The following is a 19,308-nucleotide window of genomic DNA, read 5'->3' on the forward strand; positions in this document are numbered from 1 at the left end:
CAAAATTGGTGTGGAACGCATGTACTTTTAGCTACCTGTAGCAAAGCGACGAAATCGCGGAGTGAGCCACGCCTGGTATAAGTTGTAAATTGAGCACAATACAATAGTGATAATGGTATCAGTTAATATATACTATGTATATGTATTTGTATAGTGAAATTGTTTTCATGATGCCGAGCCCTATAATTCGTGAGACTATTATGCTTGTTTTATTATTATTATTTGTATGTCTTTGCCATATCTCGGGACCATGGGGTCCCGGACCTTTGGGAGGCGTACGTGGGGCCGCAGCCAACAGCGCAGAGGCCCTTTAAGACACTTTAATCTAAAAGCAAGGGATACACGTGGCGGATACCATCCCCGAACGCACAATTTTTTTTATTTTATTTTTTATTTATTTAGAAATTTAATTCAGGCAACAAGGCCCATATTACAAATACCTTACAGACTAACATACATGTCGGGGCTTAATTTAGGTTTAGGTATTCAGGAATGGCTAGATGCACTAGGTAGTACATCCGTAGGGCGTAGATATTTAACGCGAGAACAAGTACGCGAGGCGTAATGCAGTCTCTATTGCTACTGTCCGACCAGATTGAGATTCAATCCCAGAGTGACGCCAGCCTGCACCCTGGCCTTCCCACTCACATCGGTCCACAAAAACCAAGAGCTATTTAATTATCAAACAAAGCAATTTCCGAGAACACATTCAGACGTTACAAAAACCCCTGACGCCTCTAATACGATCTCAAGCCACTTGACGAGACATCTTTATTACCCACGTCGCTTACAAGTGTTTTTGATAAATCGTAAGTATGTCATGCAAGCGCTCATTATTTGAATTTACCAATTAATATCACCTGCGCGTCGACATACATATGTATTTTATAAACTTAAAAGTAAACACTATTTAGACGATAAAACGGCGTGGCTCCGTTGCAGCGGCTGCTCTTGTGTCGGATTCGGCAGTTTGCCCCGGAACCTCCGAAACACGACACCTTTCGGCCAGAAGTCGGCGCACTCGATGGTCTCCTGCAGCGGTCGCGGCACGCGCACCACAAAAGAGTTGAAGTGCACGTAGTGGCGCGATCGAAGCTGGAACACCCTCAGCGTGTAGCCGGTCTTCTGGTGTACATATTCCACCACTTCAGCAGCCGTGGCGGTATAATGCAGGCGCGATACGTACAGCGCCTTACTCGGTGTAGCAATCCGCAAGCCAGAATTAGCCGGTTCGGCGGTACCACACTGAGTCTTACGAGGCGCCGTGCGCGCCTTCTTCTTTCTTGATACCAGTGTGAAATCCTCCTCATCCACACTGGCAACAGGGAGCTTCTCCTTGGGAGCCGCTCGATCTTCAGTATCCTTTACAGGTACACTAACCCGGTTCGATGCGACTTTCGGACCGGCGACGACATCCGCGTAAACACGATGACGTGATTTGGAGGAGGCGGGGGGAGGGCGCGCGCGCGGGATACATCCAGAGATGGTCCCCGCCAGGATATTATATGTAAATGCACAGGTAGCTTAAAGCTGATACGTGCACACTAATGTGGTATAAAAAAAAACATCGTTTCCCCTGGTTTGGCCACTTCGATATCTTTCTTTTTATCTTCGGATATCTTAGTAACTACCTGGGCATTTTCACTTAAAAGTATACCATTTACTTTTTCTCGGAAATCGATCACATTTTGGGTTATTTCTACTGAGAATCACGAAGACTATCGATTTAAAAAGAAACAAAATGTGTCCCAAAAAATGTCAGTTACCTATGTGATGCATTTTCACATACATTTTGTATGGACGGTCACAAAACTGACACCCTAAAGTATGAAAAACTTGATGGTTTAACCCAAAAGTTGATGGTTTATAGAAAAAATAAATGGTACCGTTCTTACTACATGTAATTAACTAATTAGTAGGTGGGAGACCTACTAAAATAACTATTTCATTTACTTTTCTCTCAAACATCGGGCTCCACCAATCTGAAGTGATAGTGCTGACATCTGCGACCGCCTTCGCAATGGTTGACGTCGATCTTGTGGCTTTTACAGTGTCTTTTCTGTTACTCCTTGGTTTCGCAGTCTCATCTGTGTATTCTAGTGTCACGTCATCACCGTCGGGCCAGACAACTCTTTCTGTCATTTCCTCTGAAACGATATATTGGGATAATGACGGAAAAAAATTGACAACAAAATAAAAGTAATAATTGGGTTACCTACACCACAGAATAAATAATAGTACTAGGTACAGAAGACTCTCTAACAAAACGCGTCTGTCACGATCAGCACAGATATGGCCGCTAGGTGGCGACAGCGCCACGCGCAACTTATGGCTTTCCTCAAAATTGGGGTGGAACGGATGCACTTTTCGCTACCTGTAGCAAAGCGACGAAATCGCGGAGTGAGCCACGCCTTACACAAAACCTTAACCTATTATGCCATCACCTAAACCTTCCCCAAGAATCACTCAATTGACTACTTTCCTACTAGTCAAATCAGCTTCTTTTTTAGAACTGTCAAAACGATTCGCTAATATGAAATTTATATGAAAACGTGTGTCGACGTCACAGTCAACTCACCTACTTTTAATACTTCCATCCGATTTATTAAATAGAAATTGTGTTTAAAAATAACTGCTATCTATGTTTTTCTAATAATGATCTGGTGCTTTATTTCGTGCACGGTGTGAAATAATTTATTTTAAGTAGAGGAAAGTACCCAATTGATGGGTCAAAATAGCATGAAAACCCGTTTAGAAGTTTTATAGTTTATCCCGAACATACATACACACATACAGACAGACGCGGCGCGGCGGGGGACTTTGTTTTATAATGCGTTAATAATAAAAATAAAATTAAACCGTTGTCGATTATCGTAACGATTTGTCATACACACGGTAGATAAAACTGCGCAAATCGGACTGCACAGATTAATCGCTACGATTTATAGTTACGTGTGTAGCCGGGGTAAGGTGTAGTGATTATATTTACTTATAACTTTGCCCTTAATCGGCCCGGTTGGGGCACGGTACTTCGGGGCACATGCTGTAGTCCCATAACTCTGTACTGCAGTATCTGTAATACAATAATATCAAAAATATCAGCCATGTTTAGAGTTGCACGAGATAATTGAAAACTTGTATGGAATCATCGGTACGCGAGTCAAACGAACTCTCACTTAACCGGTTTTTGTAAATAAAACCTAAACTGATTTATAGTCCGTTTTTTTTAGCATTAGAAAGAACTTCGCAGAAGTTCGCTTGTGGTTCTAAATCTGGCACTTTTAGCGGTAACAATTTGAAGTAAATTATATGTATTGACCATGCTACATTAGATAATTCAATAATTATAGTGCGTCAAGCAAATCTTGTCAGTAGCAATGTAAAGCAAACTAAAGTAGGGCAACACTCAAAGAGTAGTATTGCGCTAAGAAAAGCAGCAATGTACAATGTACATCGAACCAAAACTTCTTTTTCCGCTGAGCGCGCTCTGTTACGTACGTCAATTCAAATTGTCATTCGCTAATTCTCTATTGAGAATATTTGAAATTGTTATTAAATGGTATGGACGGACAATTTAAAAGCGGTGTGTGACGTTGATAAAAATTATTAACTAATTTGAAAATCTCAAAATCAAAATAAGAAGTGGACTATGCCGTTAAACAAGAATGTAATGAATAAAATCATTGCTTCAGCAGGTAGATGTCCTACTGGATTTTAATATTTTATTAGATTTCTCAGTTGGCACTGTAGGCACCTTAGCTTTGATTAAGCACAATCTTATTTAACATATTGGTATTTAATGGTGATACAGCAGAAATATCTCTTTAAATAGAATCGATTCAGATTGTAAACAAAGATGATGGCTGTCATTCGCGATCCACATTCCACAGATAAAACACAGATGACACGCGATTTTCGAATTATTCGAACAGTGTTGCTAACCCGCGATTTTTCAAATTTGCCGCCGTTTGCTACTGACAAGATTTGCTTGACCCAGTATATTAACAATTAACGAGCCTGATAGAAACTGCACGCTTGCTTCTGCGGAGTTCTTTCTAATGCTAAAAAAACGAACTTTATACTGTATGATTTTTAGTGTTCCGTACAAAACTTTGTTCACGGAACACTTATTATTTAAACTGATTGCTATTTGACCATTTGTGGGCTCGGAGTAATTAACAATGGAGCCGCCATTAACAGGCGTTCCCCTCTGTCGAAAATAGGCGGCCAATGGTCAACCACATGTCAACCATATGTATGGACTGACGTTTATCTGACATGACGTACCTATACATTTGATGTGCCCCTTCCCCGCAAAAAACGGCAGACTATTTTGTACCGAAAATTTTAGACATGGCGTCTCCATTGGTTATATCCTCCAAGTTTGTGGGCCAAGATAACTACGGAGTGTACGGAGTGGGTGCCCCAAGAGACGGAGTGGGTGCCCCAAGAGACGAATTGGGGATCTCAGGGGTTATAAATATTGAATAAATAAATAATTTTTTATTTTGCCCGCATTTTCGTTAGTCATAATTTATTTTGGTCCAGAAACGCGTCACTTTCAGGATTGCCATAAAACAAACCTAACCTATCTAACCTTACGAAAATCCTGAAAAGTTAACGGTTTCAGTTTTATGACTAGGTAATGAATGATAATCTGACAAACAAAGGGACCCCTATGGAAAGACACGCAAATGAGCGTTTCTTTTATTTTTTGCCACTTTTATATATTGTGACCTTTTTTGCCAATTTTGTGTTATTTCTACTCAGAATCACGAACTCTTTTGTTCCTAATGAGGTAAAAAAATGTCCCAGAGTTTTTTCCTATTGTGTTACCATTTCCCCATATCCTTTATACGGCGGTAACAAAAAGGAAAGTATGAAAAATCTACGGAAATTTTAGGAAATTTTTTTACACTTTTCTCCTATAAGGATGAAAAGGGCTCGCGATACTGACTAGAAATAACACAAAAGTGGCAAAAAAGTCACAATATATAAAAATGCCAAAAAATAAATGAAACGCTCAAATAATAACTTACGATACGTCGGCATGCTTGGCGATGCTTCCGTTTCGGCATGATTCACAACTGTACACGCACAACCCGTCTGGCACACTTCGCACGACGGTATTTCGCAACGACACCAACGTTCTGGAATAGCACATTTCAAGTGTGGAAAGCGTTTTATTATTTACGAGTCCCGAGAACGAAGCACTAGTTTGCAAAAACCAACTTTGCGAACGCTAAACAGATACTCACCTACATTATTTGATCGTGTAATGTTTCCATCTACCCTCAACTGCTTAATGAGCCATTTGAGGGTAAATCTTGTTTACTTTTAATTAATTACCTAAAGATGATGTACTCTACATGCCTCGAAATCTAAAATACAGTTTGGTAATATAAATACCTTGCAATGTTGTTACAGCTTCATTTTCAATGGCACGCTTTAATATATAATTACATTGGCAGGTGTTTCTTATTTGTGTTCTTTTAGAGTTCGACAAACTGCAATAACGAACAATCATATTAATAATAATAACTGTAATTTTGGACATGGCGCCTATGGACATGGCCCTGACCACCGGCAGCTTGGGCCCTGCCCCGCTGCCGGCGGCACCCTAGGTTAGGTTTTTTATAATGTGTTTATAACTTTTTTTTATTGTTTTGTAAGTGTTTTTATATTTTACTTTTATATTCATATTATAATTAACCTAACTTAAGAAGAAAAATAAATAAAGAGAATAACTTTAAATAGGTACAAATGCCGTTGTGCCGGTACAAAAGTGATTGAACAGTTGCCATTCGTTTATTTCTTATGTTTACAGCTTAGGCCAAACATTTTAGTCAGTAGCAAGAATCGTCATAATATTTTAATTAATTACCTACTAAAGATTTTTTTTTAAATGAGTATAGGAAACCTTGCAAGCTACCAAGTGAATGCCAGAAGACGGGTGCGGACGAGGCAGTCCCAGATGGAGATGGCGGGACGACCTAGACACCTTCCTCAATAACTGGCCAGACGAGGCATTAAATCGGGAATCGTGGAGATCAAAGGGAAAGTTCTTTGCCAAGCAGTGTAGCAGCAAGAAAAGCATATTACAAAAGAAGGTATCAGAAAATTGTGTACCCAATTAGCGTTGTCATAACGCTCATAGTTCATGATATAAACACCTTGAAAAATGCTTAAAAATTATCGTCACAAAACTGACAGTGTTTAAACTATTCTTAACAACTCACGCTATTTGGATACACTATTTTCTGAAAACTCCCATTAAACAGTCTATACTCACGAATGCTCCGAATTACTACCATTCTTTTCATTGCTTTGTTTCATTTTGACCTGGAAGCATCTATTTACCATACTATGGGAGGAGTCTTCCAAACGTTCGTCTTCGTCATCACTTCCAAAAGTTTCACATGCCTCTCGTTTCTTTGGCTCTACTATCCATTCATGGAAACAAGGTTGTTCGATTTTTGTGCTATATTTTATGCAGTGTCCTGTTTCTAAAGATTGTGTATTTCCTACATTTTCAATAGCTCCGCCTTGAAAGATTTGTACGTCTTCTTCACTATCTGTCTCCTCGTTTGACCTACAGTGGAAAACGTCTTCGTGTTCACATGGTGGCTCATTTTCTAGTTGATCGATTGATTCAACTTGTATTAAATGTTTTAGATCTTCGCAATCTGTGACTGTCAGTTTCAAATCTCCTTCGTCAGAAAACGCAACAGATCGGCGTTTTTTAAAGCTGGACATTTTACCTTCGGTGTCACTGTAGATGTTTTTATCGTCTTCTGTAACTAAAATAATTTTGAATGTATTAAGTATCGAAATTAAAGCTTTTAAAATAGCAGTCGGGTGTGGCTTGTAACATGAGTAAATAATTAGAACATAGATTGTACTCCTCAAACGGTGACACTTTTGTTCAACAACTTTTAAAAATTATGCAGTATTTAATTAGACTCCCTATTTTTCATACAAAATAAATATTATCTTCAATGGACGCCATCGCCACGCCATATCATTGTGATTGACGTTGCTTGACATAACAGAATTCGCAATACATTGCGTCTTAGAATAAACTTTAAAGTGTATTAAAAATTAAACCACAAGTTATTTTTAAAAGTCGCTGAACAAATGTTGGTCAGTATGAGGAGTACAGCCTACAGTTTAATTTTTTACTCATATTACAGGCCACACCCGGTATACCTATATACGATATACGATATACGACCCGGTATACGATATTTGTAGGACGACGAAGTGTTTATCAAAAACTATTGAATGTAAACTTTTTCCTTCCTTTAAGTATAGTATATATTTTTTTGTAATTATTAAACGTATATACTCTATTAATTAAAATATAAATACTCAGCAAACACTTACATAAAATGATAACCTCTCTGGCTGATCGAACATCATACTGTCTTCTTTTAACTTGGTGTATTTCCTCCGCCGGTGTTGGTTTTAGTTCAGCCCTCTGAATCTGTACATTGTCCTTTTGTTCTTTCTAAATGAATTAAGATGGTAAAACACCATTTTTCAAAATCGATTTTTTTGTTTAGTATATAATATATAGATTGTAGTAGCGGGACGTGCAACATAAAAACTCTACTTAATATTTATTTTTTTCAAACCCTTAAGTTTAGCTATATTTTAATAACAGACATGCCGATGGAAAGCATGTCTAATACATAAATATGTAAGTATACTCACTTTTTTCGGAGACGTTTTGGGATCAGGATCCATAACGCGATTATATTTGGCCATCCTTTTATTAGATTCTTCCTTTTCAGGACTGCGAGATGTTCTGTAGCTCCTAGTATTATCGTTAACATTGCTTCCTTTTATAGCGTTCTCTTCTTCTTTTCCATGCTTTTTCCTCTTTTTATGATTCGTAAAAACGTTATTAGGAGATGGTTCGTTTTTCAAATTGATAGAAAATAAATGTGGTGAACGAGTCCTTCTTCTTCTTACACGAAGACTTTCCCAAAATCCAAGTTTTTTGGTATTTTGGCATCTTGTTTGATCTGTACTAGTTTTAAGGTCACATTTTTTTTTCATTTCTATATCATTGACGTCATTTGATTCTTTAGAAGGACATTCATTGTCGCTTGTGTCTGCTGCAGCCCGTATAACGAAAGCTTTCGCTTTTCTAGAATTGCTTAAATTGTGCGAGTAATTTTTACATTCATTCACTTGTTGTGGGGGTTCTAGACGACTTTCAAATTCCATCGCATCGTGCGATGCTTGTTTCCTTTCTTTAAGCGACGTCTTATTGTTGACTGATGCGTTATTTCCTTCCACGAACCCGCTGGAAGTGTCTTCTACAATGTCACCCATGACATCATCAACCAATTTATTACTGAAAAATTTTCTGACTATTGACATAAGCGCTAAACCTATACCACTTTTATTTTTGCGTTTTCGTTTCTTGCAAATGAACCTCTTATCATAATTAATTCTAAAATACTTTGATCTTTCTATAACGCTGTTAGTTATAGTGTTCTTGATGTCCAAGAAACGTTTTACATTACGCCTTGCAGACCACACATTTTTAGTCAGCTTCGTCAATGTATGTTCTTTTCTTTCTTGGGCACTTTGTATATATTTCAAAATAGGTTCAGATTTTTCAAAGTTGAAGTCTGCCTGTAAATCTGTATTTCGTAAGACTTCCGTACTATTCAAGATCCTTGCAAAGCCTAGTTGGTCAAACAAAAATTGAATTTCCTTTTCCGAGGTTTCATTCCTTTCTTTAGTTTTATCATGAAACCGATCGCAACTGCATTTATTACGTCTCGCTACAGATATTCTGTGAAATAGCTGAGAAGGCTGGAACATTTCCATGACTAAATATTCGAATGGTTTGTGTTTGGTAGTAACATTACGTTTGTATTTACTACAGTTCTCATCCTTTGCAGTTAGGAGCATCATCATTTTCATAATAGCACCTAATTTTCGTTTGGGAAATGATATGCCGTTTACAGTAACATCTGTATCTCCAATAACTATTGGAGCTTTTCTACTTTTGTATAAAGGCGATAAGTTTGTCTCGTTACTTTCAAGCATTTTATCTGCCATTATTTCATCTGTCATATCAATCTGCTTAGGCTTGAATACGGCTTCGCTCTTGATTGAAAAATCTCCATCAACTTTATGTAGACTAAAAGTATTATTAAATTTCAATTTAATCATTCCTTGTTGAGCGTAATCTTTGTTCAAAAAATCACAATCTAAGAGCGGTGTTGATTCTTGATTACCACCGCTTGAATACGAAAATACGCTACTATTGTTTCTTTTATTACCATTAATCCATGTGCCTTTTTCATCTTCATTTACTTCGTAATCCTTGCCAATGGAATAATAATGGATTAGATGGAAAATTAGAATTGCAAAATACGTAGCACTGTAGTCCAGTCGTCATCAGATAGATATACTAAAATGTCTAAAATGGCCAGGGTGTTCACAAATTTCTGAACACAGGCTATATTATCAAGAATTTAACCGATTCGTTGCGTGTTCCATTTTCGAAAACTTTTGGCTGTGGCGCGGAACAATCATTTCATGACACGGCAGCCATGCCATGCGCCATAGAATATGATGCCTCGTCTGCCGTGTCATCAGCCATGTGTAAAAAAAATTGATGACACGGCAGGCGTGTCATCTGCACCGAATCGGTTAAAGTACAATATTTAGCACCATGTCCAATGTCCGCTCCGATATATACCTACGATGGCGACTGTACTTAACCTTTCATCTGTCTAAGACCTGATCAGTGCGCACAAATAAAAATCCTTTGTTTAATACAAGAGGTTTCAATTCGTTCGCACTGATCAGTGCTTAGACATACGAAGGGTTAAGAGTTATCCATTGATCTTTGGTGGTACTTACTTGCGTTCCCATGAGAGGTATATTATCATCACCGTCATAATCAGAACCGTCACTTCTGTTGTCATCAGATGTAAACCTAGACGAAGTCAATAAATCAATTTAGTTATCAAAGTGAGGCGTTTTTTCATTAATTGTGAATCTTGTGATACATTAGCGAAAATTCTTAGATAGAATAACTCGCACAATATACATAGTACTTATTACTATAATCTTTTCAGAGTTATTAATGTCACATTACATGGATGTGTATGGCTTGGGACTGCATCATGTTTTTGAATTTTAATGTTAAAGTAATCGCTGAATTCCCAATTCAAGCATAGGTAATATAGCTCATTTTTAGAAGCTATTTTCATATTTTTAGGTTTTGTAAAATTTATTAGAATAATTTAAAGTGCATTAAGTGAGACAATAGGGGGGGAGGGATCAAACATCTAAAAAATCGTGTGACGTAGGTAATTAGATTTCCCCTTATTTAGTTTCTATTGGCGTAGGTTTCTAGTCTTACTTTTCCAGGCTGACATCGCTAAGGTCGCCGTAGTCTTCGGGCGAGTAGCAGATCGTGCAGAGCTGACCGATGTCTATGAAACACCGGGCGCAGTACACTCCGGGGCACGAGGGAGTTTCACATCTGAAAGAACTCTTCACTAAATCTTAGCAAGCTATCTGGATAAGACAATCTCAGAATCAGGACAAATAGTGCACGGTGTATCAGAGATGCATAGGTACAGTCACCTGCAATAATATGTTACTCTTCGAAGGCCGCAAAATTATGTGACACGCTCTTATGGCTCTAAAAATAAGATCGTGTCAGATATTTTTGCGGCCTTCGTTGTGTAACATATTATTGCCGGTGACTGTAACAGTATCGGATAAAAAGCTAAAACGATAGTAGTGATTATACAGATAGTGCATAATTATTGTCCATCGTATTTTCACGGAAACGTTCGAACGTGTCTTGCTATTTCAGTCAGTCTCGGTACAAAAAGTACTGAGGTTGACTGAAGTAGCATGACAAATACGAAGTCATCGTACCTTTTCAGATGTCGATCGAGATCTTCTTGACGGTGTTTCGTACAGCATAGCAAGCAATGCGGCTCGGCTGGTCCCACTCCTAGCAAAGTCCGTAGCCACTGGCATCTGGCATAAGATAAGATAAGATAATAGTACATTACTACAAAGGCCGGGACAAAAGGGGTTGCCGGCCGAAGACATATAGACGGCCGAGCGAAGCGAGGCCGGATAGGTCTGAGCGCGGGCAACCCCATTTCCCGCCGAGGTATGTATAGTGCTTTTCTCAAACATGCAATGAAATAAATAAAATAAAAAATCCACGAAACCCAAGTTTTATTTATAGAAAAAACTAAAAGTAAACTACACCCAAAATATAACCAACACGTACCTATATCATTATCACGCGTATGTTTTACACGAGTCGTGTATTTTTACTACCCGTATATTTTCATGTATCTTTGATTTTTTCGACTTGTATCCGTCCGACTGTCGTTTTCGTCACATAAGTTTACATAGTCTTTCATATTGACATCATGTTTCACATACATCGTTGCTTTATGCATGGAGTAAATAAGTATAATTTCCACAGTGTTGACAAATTTGTAGTTACATTCATTTAAAATATGCCACAAAACTGTTTCTAATAAACTGTAAGCCATTTTTCTTAGTTTATCAAATAATAAAATTGCCATAAGCAACCATATACATACTTCGTCTTTGACTTGGCGGCAGAGGCAGCAAGTTATTTAAAATCAATTCTGCTTACGCTGCCAATTCCAACACCTACGATTACAATTAATTTCATTATTTCGTCGGAACTCATATTAAAGTAAAAAAATCAACAACGCACCAAATCCAATAAAACAGAATGAAAAATTTTCAACTTTACCTCCATAACAATTTAAAAAAAAATAACTACGCGTGTTTGAGTAGACCTTTTTACCGCTAACGTTTAGATGAAATATTTTAAATGTTTTTAAATGTGTAGTTAAATTTAAAATTATAAAATTTGGTTAATAATGTATTATTTATTAAGTTCATGTTGATTTTATACAAATAAAACTGCAAATTATAGCAAACATTGTTTTTTGTTTTTTTTTTATAGGCGTAGTGGCAGTGTCATTACGAACCATAAAGCCAATACTGCCTCTAGTTTTTTTTTATGGATGAATGCCACGATGCTGTGTCACAAATATCTGTGAAATGAAAATTAAAAAAGAGGACTTTGCCGGCCTAGGCCTGCAAGATGTGTATGAAATTCCATTAACGACCTTTTGTCCTAGCCGCACCTGAAACGTCATACTTCGCAGCCTATTATAAGGAACATAACATCAATATTTCATTGCATGTTTGAGAAAAGTTTATTATTAAGCTCAAAAGGTCTTATACATATCTTATAAATACGATGGAAAATAATTTTTGTCACTACATCTGCATCCCCTACATAGAAGTTAGTATGCAGATAGAGATACCTACATTGTACTCTGCAGTGATGCTCATGCTACATATCCACCATGAAATGCATGCGATACTCTCAAAAAATGCTACGCCAATGCCGATCTTTCGTATCTGAGCGTTTCTTTTATTTTTTGGCATTTTATATATTGTGACCTTTTTTTTGCCACTTTTGTTATATTTCTAGTCAGGAATTCAGGATCGCGAGCCCTTTTCATCCTTATAGATAAGAGAAAAAAAGTCTTAAAATTTCCATGCAATTTTCAAACTTTCCTTTTTGTTACCGCCATACAAAGTGTATGGGGAAAAGGTAACACAATAGGAAAAAACTCTGAGACATTTTTTATCCCATTAGGATCGAAAGAGCTCATGATTCTGAGTAGAATAGAAATAATACAAAAGTGGCAAAAAACGTTCACAATATATAAAAATGGCAAAATATAAAAAAAACGCTCATCTAGTATGCACTTAAAGATAATGAATCGAGTGTTAGTTTAAATGGGTACAATACAAATTTTAGTAAATAATTAGAAATACTAACGGTATACAATTATTTAGCAAATTTTGAAATGTGTATTTCTCCTCCGACATGTATTTGAATTGCCTGTGTAGTTTCCTTCTAGCGTATTTCAGGAAACCACCTGCAAAAATCACATATTTCTTAAAACAACTTGATCAACCATAATGTTTACCGTTTTCTAGGGTTCCGTACCTCAAAAGGAAAAAACGGAACCCCCATAGGATCACTCGTGCGTCTGTCTGTCTGTCCGTCTGTCACAGCCTATTTTCTCGGAAACTACTGGACCAATTAAGTTGAAATTTAGTACACATATGTAAATTAGTGACCCAAAGATGGACATTTTTTTTTATAATTTTAAAATATATATGTTCGAAGTTATTTAAGAAAATAGCCAAAAAATTACCATTCCCCCTTTTCTCTCCGAAACTACTGGGTCAAAAATTAAAAAAAATACACAAAATAGTACTTTACCTATAGATGACAGGAAAACCTATTAGAAATGTGCAATCGTGAGTCGGACTTATGTACGGAACCCTTGGAACGCGAGTCCGACACGCACTTGACCGGTTTTTGTATTAGTGTATTTAATAAAAAAAAAGTATTTATTTTCAGACAATTATATACAATCGTAGATTTTGATCATAATTTGGACGTAATTTAGCAAAACGGATGGAAGGAAGGACGAGGAACCTACAATAATTTGTCATTAAAATGTATGACTTTTCTTCTAAGTTCATTTATCATTATCATCTTAGCCTTTATCCCGTATTAGGGTTTGGGGTGGGCAAAGTTCATTAAAGACTGATTTTCGTAGGTTATTTTAAACTATTAATAATTATTTTCCCGTCTTCATGAAAGATATTGTTGCATGCAGTTTTTATCATCATCAAAATTGATTGAATATTGCGCAACAAATGAAATGCCTTCTGACTTACTGAAATGACTGAATGAATTCTGACTCGGAACTATTGACGAACTAAAACGGCTCGGCCACGACATCGAACGACTTGCGACGGCGGGAGCGACAACCTTAGGTTGGAGCGAAAGGTCCGATCGCTGTGTCACGCTCCAACCTAGGGTTATCGCTCCCGCCGTCGCAAGTCGCTCGATGTCGTGGCCGAGCCGTAAGAATCTCGTCCAGGAATGGGTCCTTCTGGGGCATTCCATGTAATTGTCTACCGTTTCTCCCGTACCTATAAACGCGAATTTTCTGAAGATTAGCAGGTATAAGAGTTTCCTTTTCTATGACAAATGGTCAAAAACATGCACAGAAAAACAATCGCCTGCCTAAAACGCCGAAAAAAAAGTCGCAACACAGGAAATAAAAAGCGTTTGTACGGGACAGCCCGTGGAATGCTCCTTTTATGCCTTGGTTAACAATAACAATCTACTAATATTAAAAAAACCGGGCAAGTGCGAGTCGGTCTCGCGCACGAAGGGTTCCGTACCATAAAGCAAAAAAAAACGGAAAAAAAATGCAAAAAGAAAACGGTCACCCATCCAAGTACTGACCACTCCCGACGTTGCTTAACTTTGGTCAAACATCACGTTTGTTGTATGGGAGCCCCATTTAAATCTTTATTTTATTCTGTTTTTAGTATTTGTTGTTATAGCGGCAACAGAAATACATCATCTGTGAATTTCAACTGTCTAGCTATCACGGATCGTGAGATACAGCCTGGTGACAGACAGACGGACAGACGGACGGACGGACGGACAGCGAAGTCTTAGTAATAGGGTCCCGTTTTACCCTTTGGGTACGGAACCTTAAAAACGACTCACTTCTCGTCCTAATAATGTGATAGTAAAGCCAGACTGCTCGAGCCTTAGCTCGTTCTGGCTCGTAGTGGCCTGAGATCACGTGTCGCAGTCTCAGGCCATATGGCTCGAACAGCGCTAGTAGCCACAGCAGCAGAATGAGGGTTCCTGTAGACATAGAAGACTTATTTTGATGATTTGATAGTAAAGCCAGGCCGGTCGAGTCTTAGCTCGTAGTGGCCTGAGCGGCTACCGCGAAAACCGAAATTCGCAAATTGCGGGGATCTTTCTTTTTTACTCCAATGAAGGCGTAATTAGAGTGACAGAGAAAAATCCCCGCAATTTGCGAACTTCGATTTTCGCGGTTATAGCCCTGAGATCACATGTCGCAGTGTCGAGCCGTATTACCCGAACCGCTAGTTATACTAGCCTCAGCAACCGAATGAGCGTCCCTGTAGGCAGAGAAGACTTATTTTCAAGGCTCCTTTCTGATGTGTCATAGCTAAGTTCCCGAGATTGCGAAATTACCACTTTTGTATTATGTAAGGGTATCTAAGTAGGTAAATTTGTGTATGGGTAGGTATAATTTCCAAAATAAAAATTTCCACTTGTCGCCAGTGAAATTGTCTAAAATAATTAAAACTTTGCCAATTTTTTGGATACTCGGTAACCGCAACTTGCACGTCTGATGGCCTTCGTCCCTTTCTTCCTAAAATATCATGGCTCCTCTACATGATGGGCCAACGCCGACCAATCTGCGCGTATCGCTGCAAGTCTGGCGGGTTCGGGTCGGGCAGGCAGCGCGCTGTGGATGCCGGGGGGAGTTTAAGGGGCACACTTAGCGCTTACAGCACCACGCGGACCGTCGCCGCCAGAGACCCGATCCTGACACTAGGATACTAGAGAGACCATCTTATACTAAAACAATATACCAATCTGCGCGTATCGCTGCAAATCCGGTGGGTTCGGGTCGGGCAGGCAGCGCGCTGTGGATGCCGGGGGGAGTTTAAGGGGCTCACTTAGCGCTTCCAGCACCACGCGGACCGTCGCCGCCAGAGACCCGATCCTGACACTAGGATACTAGAGAGACCATCTTATACTAAAACAATATACCAATCTGCGCGTATCGCTGCAAATCCGGTGGGTTCGGGTCTGGCAGGCAGCCCGCCGTGGATGTCGGGGGGAGTTTAAGGGGCTCACTTGGCGCGTCCAGCATCACGCGGACCGTCGCCAGAGGACCCGATCCTGACACTAGGATACTAGAGACCATCTTATACTACAACAACATACCAATCTGCGCGTATCGCTGCAAATCCGGCGGGTTGGGGTCGGGCAGGCAGCCCGCCGTGGATGTCGGGGGGAGTTTAAGAGGCACACTTATCGCTTCGAGCACCACGCGGACCGTCGCTGCCAGAGGACCCGAGCCTGACACTAGGGTTCTCTCTGTGCGGTTGGTAGCTGAAAGAATTTAAAAGAATGAATCGAACACTAGTAAATGATGAAATGACGGAGGCGACAGAGGAGAATGGAAGAAAAAGAACCCAAGGAAATTGGATAAGAAATGGAATTCCTTGCCGGCATCTATATTTCCGTGCTCAAATAACCCGGCAACCTTCAAATCAAGACTGAACAAGCACCTTCTGGGCGAGCTCGCTCCATCGTAGGCCACGTCTACGCCTCGGCTAGTCTTTGGCCATGACTAAGCCCATTTATAATAAGAAAATGTAAGTGTCTTACGTTGGAAGGTCTGCTCTCCGCCATGGTACCGTACGTTCATCAGCACCCAATAAAGGCTGTAGTCGGCTACCATGTGTATCATCAGCTTGAGGGTCGTTATCACCATGAACACGATGGATCTGGTCAGGTACATCCTCTCTGAAGGAAGCAGGCGGATAGACGAGGTCTGAAAAACGAATAGGATTTAACATTCTTCTTCCTCGGTCCCTCATTGCTGAGGATCGCGACCATGCACATGTATGCTCCGTCTCCACATTCATCAGCACCACAGTCAATCAGCAATCATAGGCCATATGGGTCACGCACTGCATGTTGCCGCCAACCACCTTCTTCACAACATCAGACCATCTCGTGGGTGCTTTTCCTCGCGCTCGCTTACTTCTCTATTTGGCCCGAGATAATCTACCTTTGTTGCTCGTGCATGATATGACCAAAGAAGTTGAGTGCTCGTTGACACATTGTAGAGAGCCGGGTGGTGATTTTCAACTCCTCTAGGATTTTACCAGAGACTACGGAATTTCCGAGTATGGACCAGCGACCGAATATACTACACGTACAGTCGCCATCAGATATATCGGAGCGGCCAAGGTGCTCACAAATATCTGAACACGTCTCTATTGTCGGGGCGTTAGAGTGCGTGTTCAGATATTGTGAACACCTTGGCCGCTCCGATATATTTGATGGCGACTGTACATACGGATGTAGTCCATAATTATTTTTCATCGTATCTTCACGGTTACTTAAGAACGTGTCTTGCTATTTCAGTCTCGGTACAAAATGTACTGACATCGACTGAACTAGCATGGGAAATAATTATGCACTACATCTCTATGATACTATGCTCTTAGTTCCAATATGGTTTCCTAAAGGACCAATAATTCTTATTCTGCTGTCGATTTTTTTTTTCTATCTTTCTTTTTATACATAATTTCCGTCCACTTAAAAGTTACGATTGCTCAATAAAAGTTTTGATTGCGCGGCATTACCATAGGTATTTGCCGCTGTCCAGACAGCAGCAAAAGTTGCTAAACGGGCGAGGCCTTCAATTGTTAAGCGCCAGTCGCTGCAAAAAGCGTCAAGGTCATCCCGCCATCTCTTTTTTGGTCTACCTCTGCCCCGGCTAATCTGCGGTGTCCATTCAGTAGCCACTTTGGCCCACCGATCCGGGTGCATACGGCAGACGTAATAATCATAATTTTATTACCGCAACGTATTTAGCCCTCTCCCTAGTATTCAGAGGCAGGACTGTCACCCTGCCTTGCCTCTGTCTCTTCAGGTCCAGCTCACGAAGCTCCTTTGTCACGTAGCGGTTGTCAAATCGGGATCGAGTCCTGAACATGAGTAGGTAGTACTTTGCTCTGAAAGAAACGTAAAATGTTACGTGTTGAACTCTATTGACTAAACCAGCGGCCCGCGGGCCGCATGCGGCACGCCAACCTCTCGCTTGCGGCCCGCGAGCCTCCCTGGCTATTTTGTATGTAGTACTGAAGAACGACAATGTCTGCTAAAGTCACAAATATTACCAAAGTGCGGCTTGGCTGCTAAAAGGTTGCCGACCGCTGGACTAAAGTAAGGGCGATAAGCAGGAAGAATTTCGTACATTGACCAGCCTGTTTCTATTCTCTATCGCACGCGCGTGGTTATATTATAATATACCTTACGGGGTCCCTTTGTTTCCCATAAAGTTTTAAATCATAATGCGTTTTTTGTCATATTATCGTTAGTCATAAAACTGAAACCGTTAACTTTTCAGGATTTTTGTAAGGTTATTCTATAGATAAGTTAGGTTAGGTTTGTTTTATGGCAATCCTGAAAAGTTACGCGTTTCTGACAAAAACCATTTATGAGTAACGAATATTCAGACCAACGATACATTATGACTTAAAACTATTTGGGAAACAATAGAGACCCATAACTTACTCAAAAATATATCCCATAGTTCTTAATTCGCTGAGATAAGACCTATGGGGGCTATGGGACATATTTTTGAGTAAGAAGTGTGCACCCCTGAATAGGTTACTGTCTGCAGTTCTTTCACTCTGGCAGCTGTAATGACACGGTGTATCACATGATGTCAATTTACGAAGCAGCAATGCACTCTAATGACGTTAACGTTCTAATAAAAGACCAATTTAAGACTGCCAAGTGAACAGCCGAGTCCTTTGAGCGCTAAAAATAAACTATTGAAGAGAATTGAACGCAATATCCGTGGTCGAGCAAATCTTGTCAGTTAAAAAAGGCGGCAAATTTAAAAAATCGCGGGTTAGCAACACTACGTTTCAACTGTTCGAACATCGCGTGTCATTTGTTAATGTGCCATCGCTGTCAGACTCGCTGCACGTATTACTAAGGCTCACCTAAATAAAAGGAGCATCAGGAACAATCCAGTAAGCGCGCAGGTCCAAGACAGCCAGGCCAGCGGCGTGTCAGCGCGGTTGCGCAGATCGGTGATGACGCCGGTGGTCGCTTTGCTGACCGGCTGGGTTCCGTTACAGCACACATACACACACTGTGCCATCGCTGTCACACTCGCTGCACGTATTACTAGACTCACCTAAGTAAAAGGAGCATCAGGAACAAGCCAGTAAGCGCGTAGGTCCAAGACAGCCAGGCCAGCAGCGTGTCAGCTCGGTTGCGCAGGTCTGTAATGACGCCGGTGGTCGCTTGGCTGACGGGCTGGCTGCCGTTCCAGCAAGAATGGGAGCGGCGGATATGAATGTCGACGGATAGCAGGGATTGCAGGCGGGTTGAGTATGTGTTTAATTCTGAAACAATACGTAACAGGTAGAACTTAAAAAATTCTTAAGTCAAGTGAAGTCTTATAAACATAAAATAACGTCAAGCACGAAGAATTTCATGCACCCGTCTATTCCTATCTCTATCGCACTCGCGTAATTATATTGCGTGTCCGCTCGCACAGTGGCATTGACCGCTGG

General features: G+C 40.0%; 1 protein-coding gene across 1 annotated transcript in view; it reads right to left on the minus strand.

Annotated features, from left to right (window-relative positions):
• LOC134675144 (uncharacterized) overlaps window positions 1–19,308 on the minus strand; it is a 36,710-nt gene that overhangs the window by 11,370 nt on the left and 6,032 nt on the right. Inside the window, exons 5-20 of the mRNA XM_063533306.1 lie at window positions 18,927–19,137; window positions 17,577–17,730; window positions 16,373–16,538; window positions 15,926–16,093; window positions 14,660–14,803; window positions 12,899–12,998; window positions 10,924–11,028; window positions 10,397–10,519; window positions 9,892–9,967; window positions 7,717–9,348; window positions 7,387–7,510; window positions 6,293–6,800; window positions 5,410–5,507; window positions 5,040–5,150; window positions 2,990–3,073; window positions 1,954–2,147 (exon numbers count right to left, since the gene is read on the minus strand). Coding sequence (XP_063389376.1) covers window positions 1,954–2,147; window positions 2,990–3,073; window positions 5,040–5,150; window positions 5,410–5,507; window positions 6,293–6,800; window positions 7,387–7,510; window positions 7,717–9,348; window positions 9,892–9,967; window positions 10,397–10,519; window positions 10,924–11,028; window positions 12,899–12,998; window positions 14,660–14,803; window positions 15,926–16,093; window positions 16,373–16,538; window positions 17,577–17,730; window positions 18,927–19,137 — 3,998 coding nt within the window. The remainder of the gene's footprint in view (window positions 1–1,953; window positions 2,148–2,989; window positions 3,074–5,039; window positions 5,151–5,409; window positions 5,508–6,292; window positions 6,801–7,386; window positions 7,511–7,716; window positions 9,349–9,891; window positions 9,968–10,396; window positions 10,520–10,923; window positions 11,029–12,898; window positions 12,999–14,659; window positions 14,804–15,925; window positions 16,094–16,372; window positions 16,539–17,576; window positions 17,731–18,926; window positions 19,138–19,308) is intronic.

Source organism: Cydia fagiglandana, chromosome 21 (genome assembly GCF_963556715.1).
Source record: "Cydia fagiglandana chromosome 21, ilCydFagi1.1, whole genome shotgun sequence".
Lineage (NCBI taxonomy): Eukaryota > Metazoa > Arthropoda > Insecta > Lepidoptera > Tortricidae > Cydia > Cydia fagiglandana.